This window comes from Phaethon lepturus, unplaced genomic scaffold, assembly GCF_000687285.1.
Source record: "Phaethon lepturus isolate BGI_N335 unplaced genomic scaffold, ASM68728v1 scaffold35236, whole genome shotgun sequence".
NCBI classification, from domain to species: Eukaryota; Metazoa; Chordata; class Aves; order Phaethontiformes; family Phaethontidae; genus Phaethon; species Phaethon lepturus.
Window position 1 is genome coordinate 8341 of NW_010544736.1, and position 7556 is coordinate 15896.

General features: G+C 52.9%; 1 protein-coding gene across 1 annotated transcript in view; it reads right to left on the minus strand.

Annotated features, from left to right (window-relative positions):
• The window catches only part of LOC104622104 (electrogenic sodium bicarbonate cotransporter 1-like), a gene marked incomplete at its 5' end in the record, with an annotated part of 25338 nt that overhangs the window by 6200 nt on the left and 11582 nt on the right, over positions 1–7556 (minus strand). The window contains 3 exons of the mRNA XM_010288769.1: positions 2015–2176; positions 4696–4869; positions 6488–6556. Of these exons, the coding sequence (XP_010287071.1) occupies positions 2015–2176; positions 4696–4869; positions 6488–6556 (405 nt within the window). The remainder of the gene's footprint in view (positions 1–2014; positions 2177–4695; positions 4870–6487; positions 6557–7556) is intronic.

The following is a 7556-nucleotide window of genomic DNA, read 5'->3' on the forward strand; positions in this document are numbered from 1 at the left end:
GAGGAGGGGACGGAGTCAGCCCTCGCTGACTGCGCCCTACGGACAGCGGGGCGTTTTCTCTCGTTTCGGTTTGCACAGAACTATCTGCTGAAGGAAACCCTCGGCCCCCCAGGAACCGGAGGAATGACGGGAAAGGGCAGCTTGCTGTCTGAAGTAAAAGCCAACCTTCCCAGCTGGGATTCAGCTTGGCGTAGCCAGGCGTGGAGGCCGGCTACCTCCTACAACGCTGCACCCTCGCCTACGGAACCCCTAGTTTTGTCTCTTGCCGCGTGCATGCTCTACTTTACGACAGCATATATACTTCACAGAAAGGCCTTTTTTGCGTTATGTTCTCAGGGGACCAGCCTGACTTTGCTGCCTCTAACACAGACCTGCAGAGGCGTTGCACAGCTCTCGCATACCGACCTCGGGTTCTAGCTTGTCCTCCACCAGGACTGAGGTTGCCTTTTCTGTCCGCCCACCCTTGAGCAACATGGGGCATCCGGATGATCTGGGGAGAGCTCCCGGAGCTGCCGTTTTCCTCTTGAAGACACCCGATGCATTATCTAACCCGCACGGAGGGCTGATTTGGTACGTCTGCTCAGTGCAGGAGGGATGCAGGCGATACCCAGCAGAAACCCTCCAAACACCACGGTCAGGCACAACGACCCCACAGCACCCGTGACCCTCCGGTTTGGTGGAGCCGCCTTCAGGCTTTGCTGCAGGAAGCTCTCCTGGCCGACACTCACCCGGCAGCCGCTCTCGGGGCGGTTGCTGTTACCCACTTCACATCAACTGAGGTGGCCAGGGAGCAAGCGGACCAAGAACCGGTGCCGCTGCCGCGCCGCCCTGCCGCGCTGCAAAGTTTCTGGGCTGCGGCTCAGTGACCTGGGCAGGAGCGCTCGAGAAAGGGCCACTTGATTTTTCCTGCTGCCTGCCTCCTCCCAGTGTGTGATCCCATCTCATTTGTTCCTCCTGCCGTGTTAAAATGGGATTTTTTTTGTCCAGCTGCAGGTGATCTCACCTCCGTCTACCTCATAGGAAAAGCCCTGCTTCATGAAGCCTGGGCGGCTGCGCGAGCCCAACCAGGGACACTGTACTTAGCGCTCTCCACGTAGCCTGAAATTACTAAAGCCCAGCTGCCTTTTCACGTTGCAAAAGGTAACGCTGACCGAGGCAGGCAGCTCTCCAAAGTCAGCTCACGCTGGCTACACGAAGTGCTACATACCCAGTGCGTTCAGTACTTCGATGTAAATTCCTAGGATTTGAGCTCATGCTAGACTTGGGTAGGAGAGTGTTTGAAGGCACAAAGACCACATTTCCTCTTATTATATGTACAGTAAAAAATAGAACGGTCTAAGGCACGTGGATCCGGTCTAGTCATGACTTAGTCCGGACTTAGTAATGACATAAGCAGCTGCGTTTCACTATTTTAGGGCATGCTGCAACCTGAGGTAGGACCAAAGAGTATACTGCAGAAGGGCATGCATGCTTTGAAAATATTTAGGTCATGAGTATTACCAACAGAAAGTAGTCTTTCCTGCAATATGACAAGTCATACCCTTTTGTGCTTTTAAAAAGAGCAATTAAAAAAAAGTATCAAAAAAAGAAGACCAGAATATATTCAGGAGTAACAACGCTGCTGGCGAAAATCATGCTCCTCCTAAAATGTAAAAGACAATGACGGGGGAGAAAGGCGGAGGAGGGAAAGATGAGTAAGGCAGGGTGGTGAAAGGCATTTTAGCACAGGGCATGACATCTCAGCAGGTACCTAGGGCTCTTGTGGAAGGCGTGATGTCATTCTTGGCAAGGCAAGCACCACCTACCACAGGCTGGTGACGTCTGGAAAAGGGAAGGCGATGTAGAAAAGAAGTTTTGTTGGGGGCCGATCTGTTGCAGCATCAGCAGACTGAGCTGGTCGGCTTCGAAAACGGATGGGGAATCCCCAGCCCCAGAGCTGGGGAGAGGCACGGACCGCCCCCCCGGATCAACTAGCTAGAAATGAGTCATTTGACAAGAGCAGAAAGCTCCTTACATCATCATTGTCACTGTCCATGCTGCCCTTCTTCTTTTTCTTCTTCTTCTCATCCTCTTTCTTTTTCTTGTCCTTTTCTGGAATGACGTCGTCAAGGAAGCTTAAGTCATGCTGGGAGAAGAGGTAGTCCATGGCTTTTCTGACTGCTACAAGCGCCAGGATCTGAAAAGGCAGAGAGGGACTTCTCAGTCACATTTTACCTTTCGTCGGGAACGCTCTGCGCCTTCCTCTCGATGCTGCTGCTTCATCCCACACGCTGTAATTCTGGTTGTAAACGAACATAGAGAGAACAAGATGAACGCCTGGGATCTCTCCATCAGCGTGGAAGCCTGAACTGTGACCGCTTCACGTCAGAACAAACAGGAGCAACGTACAGAAAAAAGTACATAATCACTTACTACTCCTGTAGAGACAAGGGTCGTCATTAACACCCGGCTGACAGGCATCAGGCAAAATAATTGAGAGACCAAAAAAATGAGTATTTTCATTTATTTTTGGCTTCAGCCTACAGAGGCAGGTTCACAGGGGCAGCCTGGGTAACTGTCTTAACGTTTTTCTCGCCACTTCCCCCGAGGTAAGAACTCTTTAGAAATTAAACAAGGGCCAAACCGTGCCCTGGGAGTTTGCAGAATAAAGTTTACTAGGATTGCGGCTGCATGAAACCGGCGGAAAAGCTTTTTCTGTGCAAGGCACTCAGAAAAAATAGGAGGGACGTGTCTGAAATAGGTGTTGACATTGACGCCGGGTTCAACACCACCACCAGACGCCTACCAAGATCACACGTACGCTTTACCAAAGGGTACGCCGACAGACTGAAAGCTCGACTTGGCTGCTAAAAGATATAACCCGTTCCCGACAGCTGAAGAGTGTCTTTAAGATGACGAGTTTGTTCTGAGCAATAATAATCAACGGCACAAACAATTCCTAGGAAAGGATGTCAAGCTTTGACTTGTGTAACTTAAGACACGATTACAGGAGCGAGAGATTACCGAGGGGGTGGGAAGATGCCATGTAACACCCATGATTATCGCATTATGAATTACTTCTGTATTAAAAACGCTTTCCCTTCAAATAAACAGAGGTTTGGCTACTAGTCGGATCTTCAGAAATTGGAAGTTTATAGTCTTTTGGTTCGCAAGTGCAAATAGTTGAGGTTTTGTCATCAGATCCAGCTACATCTAAGCTGTGACTGTACCTTCACTGACTTTGCCGCATTATAACAAACTCCATCAGACTTAGGGCTCGCTCAGATTCTCTTTATTATGGGCAAAGAGAAAGAGTGACCAGACTTCAGCTTCAGCTTTCAACAGCAGTACAACATAGCCATGAAACTGCGATGGAACGGCGTGTCAGTGGGAGCTGCTGATTTTTAACACCTTTATATACGAGCATGCGTCCCAGCAAGAACATTTCCAGGATTTACTTACTTGCACCATCTTTTGTCTTCCCATTTCACCAGCATCAGAGAAGCGACGCTTGTCCTTGCTCTGTTTTCTGCTTTCCCTCCTTCCCTCAGTTAAATAAGCTCTGCAGTTGGTAACTGCACCCACAACCGCAATTTTACTGGTCTGTAAACCTGAAACTAGGTGACACTGGGCCCAGATCTCTTCAGGGAATGTCATAAAGCTTGGACTTCGCAGCAGTCTGACCCATCTCCAAGCCAGAGACCAGACTCAGCCCAACCTCTGTGCGTGCAGCTATGGTCCCATCGGGCCCACGCTCGATCCGTTCGGCCCTGCGGCCACCTTCCTCCCAACTGTTCCAGCTGAGCTACAGGTCAGGCACGGAGGTGGAGAAGGATCAACTCTGTGCTCCCTCGTTTAGGATCCATGGCCACAGGCTTCAGTGCCTGACGCAAAGTGTACATATAAGCTCCCCTTAACACCTGTTTGGTTTTCGTTTGCTCTAAGTGCCCGATCGTATCTATATCTCTAGTAATAATCTAAAGGCGCAGAAAGCTCTTTCACTCTTCCCCTTTCTTGATATAGAAATACTCTACCGGACTGACTGCACAGTGTATATTTAAGAAAGGGTTCTCCTGTGTGATGACCGTTTTATCTCTCGACACCCAAAACAAGTTTTAACACGACCCTGATGTGCCTTCTTAAGAAGAGGACATGCATCCTGCGAAGTTACGTATCATCCTCCGATGCGAAACACGTGAATCAACATTATTGTCTTTTTACTCAAGTTCAAGGAAAAAGACATTCTTTTTTTTGCTCTGGGTTTAGCTAATCCTCTCCCTCCGTTTGGCACAGCTCTTAGCAGGGAGCCTCATTCCTGGTTTTGTCAATTTGTGCTATTTAAACACAAGGGAGACATTTTCTGTACGGTAATCAGCGTGGACTAAAAAAGGAAAACTATGCACCGCTCGTGTTCATGCAGCTCAAGGAGAAAAGACGGCAAATCTAACCTTGGCAGCCAGGAACGGTCAAAACTAACTACACCTTTCTGGAAAAAATTAACTTTCCAGGCTCGTTTTCCTCCAGATGATTTATGTGGAGGCAGCCAGGGCAACATTGACCCCGTGCGGTCTTACATCAGTGCTGTGAACGGGGGCAGAGCCCCGAGCGAGGGGTCTGACAGGGAGAGGTTGGATTTGCCTGTTTACGGGAGGGTACGACGCTGCGTGGAAGGCGCAGGCTGCGAAAGGGAGGGATGCGAAGGAGAACGTCGCCTACCATGACAGGGAATATGATAGCAGCCACGGTGGACTTGAGGATCCAGAGGAGGGCCAGGCACACCACCTGCAGGAAGGTGAAGAGATGGACCCTGCGCAGCGGGACGTGGCGCAGGTAGATAAAATCAGGCTGGTGTTTTAGAGGCATCAAGAGCAGCTTCAGACGATCCATGAACTGGAAAGGAAAAGAAAAGGACATCTAAATGAAACCCAGGGTACACAAAAGAGAGACACAAAAGCAGTAGTCCACTACGAAGTGTGACCTTGCATCAACTTGCTTTCCTTCCGTAAACCGAACCCAGCAGAACAGCCGGCACAGCTCCTCCATCCTGACTGACTTGTGCTGAACAGGGCGGGAGTTCCAGAATCACAGAGCAGTACCGTAGTTTGGGTGGGAAGGGACCTTCAAAGGCCACCTAGTCCAACCCCCTTGCCATGAGCAGGGACACCTTCAACCAGAGCAGGGTGCTCAGAGCCCCGTCCCGCCTGACCTCGGCTGGACGTTAACTCAGCCGTCTGAAGGGAAGGTCCTAGGTCTACGCTGCGTTTGGCAACTCAACAGAGACACGTGAACAAAGCAGCTCTCAAAGCAAGGCCTTGCGGTGCCTTCATTTTAAGGAGCAGGACTCCGCGTGCTCTGGTGATCGGTGTCTAAACCAAGGACGAAGGTGTTGGTGGAAATTGCTCCACCGGCTTCAAAAGAAGGGGCCTGATCTGCTGCGGCAGTGAACCCGAGATGAACGCCCAAAAGTATGGTCAGCATCAAACTCCGGGTCACTTCTGCTACCCTCCCCTGCCTCGTTTCTGCCAAGGAATAATTAATAATCAATTGGGAGCAGAGGTCAGCAGAGGTGAGGGCAGACATCACCTTACCAGAGAACAGAAAGGCACCTAACTGAAGAGTGAGGAAGACGGGCAGCTTTTCCGGCAGCGCCCCTTGCCCGTGCTGGACTTGGTGTTAAATCAAAATCGGGATTTCTCATCAAGTGAAAAACATCCCTGATCGGGGAAAACACGCTGCCCCGTCCCCTGACCACCTGGGCCGGGAAGCAGGGGAAACCCCGTCCAGGAGAACCAACCCCAGGGCGAACGTGACAACCCCCTCCTTGTCCCCTGCCCGACGGTGGGCTTGCTGCCCGCTGCTGAGACCGGGTTGATCTCACAGCAGTGAACGAGAGCCGGGGCCGTCTGAAAGAACAGCCAAGGAAATTCTCATGGGGCTCAGAGAACAGGCAGGCTTTTCCCGTCAGAGCACAACCAAGCGCTAAAAAGAAAGGCCACAATTAATAAGGAGCCAGAAAGCAGCAAAGCCACTTCCAGCTTCCCAGGGCCAGTTACAGACGCCGCGCTGCGAGAAAGGCTCCTTACGTAACGTTTCCTCAGCGACAAAGAACGGGGCTTGGCTTCCCCTCCCGGCAAGCAGCAACGTTCCCGCTCGTCAAGACTGCAAAATAACCCTGCCGCCATAAACCATCCTCCCTTCTGGTCCTTCAGTCTGCGACGGACACCCCGGCAGAGGACCCGATGCCTCCGCACGCGCCCACTGCCCTCGGCGGCGCTGAGCTGGGGGGAAGACGGACCCAGCACGCCCCATTGCTCGCCAGGCCCAGGTTTGGCTGCTCTCCCGCTGAGCAGATGGCTCCCCTTTGGTCTCCACCTCAGGAGAGCCGGCCTGCGGCAACGTGCCTAAGGAGCTGCTACCCTCCCCGGGTTTCTTGGGAAGGAGAAGGAGGCGGCGAAGGAGAAGAGAAAGGTCGGCGGGGACTCTGCTCCCGGCCGTTGGAGGGACTCACCTGCACGCCATTGAGGGACGCGACACCCATGTAGAGGAAGACGCCGTAGAGCACGGGCATGGGAATGAACTGCGGGAGGAAGAGCAGGAGAAACGGAGTGAACAACCTCCCCGTACACAACGCACCGTTAACGCGCGGCGGGACGGAACTCCTAGCCTGCGGCCACCTCGAATTGCACCTGTGAGCGGACAACGCAGAGGAACGAAGCCAGCAATCCTCCCGCTGTGCTTTGAGAGCTGCAAGGACATTTGGGCAATCACTGGAGGGCACAGGAGTGGGGCAAAGGCTCTCTCGCTTCACCGGGACTTGGCCGTCTCCCCCAAAACCAGAAGGAAGGAAGCCAGCCAGCGCCGGTCAGCAAACTAAAGAAGCAGCAGGGTGAACGTGCTCCAGTGAGCTTCAAACTGCTTTCCACCTCTTGGTTTCTGGTGAGACTAGAAGCACAAGGCAAAGAAGACGACAAGGCAGCACGACGCTGTGGTACGTCTGGCTCAGCAAGCTGTGGAAATCCTTCCCAGAAAGGCTCTTCTGTCGAGTCCCACCTCAGCAATGACGGGCATGCCAGCCAAGTCTCTGACGGCTCTCTCTTCCACTCCCGCTAATCCCTACCTATTCACAAATACAGGAGCGTGAGCTACTTCCTTCACCGCCAGGAACCATCCTCTCAAACATCAATTTCTGCTCCCTCAAGCGCTAAGCGCTGCCCATTGCTCCATCCCTGGTCCTGCCATCGGAGATATCTTCCTTCGGAGGCGAGGAAGGCGCACGGTTAACAACATGCACGCTCCCCAGAAAGGAGTTATCTGTCCCTCTGACCAGAAGCACGAAGCCTGCCTCCGCGGCAAAAGCCGGTGCGTGGCGGCCAAGAGGGGGACGCGCTCCTCGGCCCCACGACGAAGCGGTGCGCAGCCGGCGCGGCGCGACGGGAACGGCAATACTCGGGCACAAACCGCAGGAAGGAGCCGCGTAACGGCCTTTGTGGGATTCATTTGAACCCGAGAAGGACGGGAAGGGCTCCATCGCCACTGAGGGAAAGCCTTCGTAGAGTGTCGGGGGGGGGGGGGGGGGC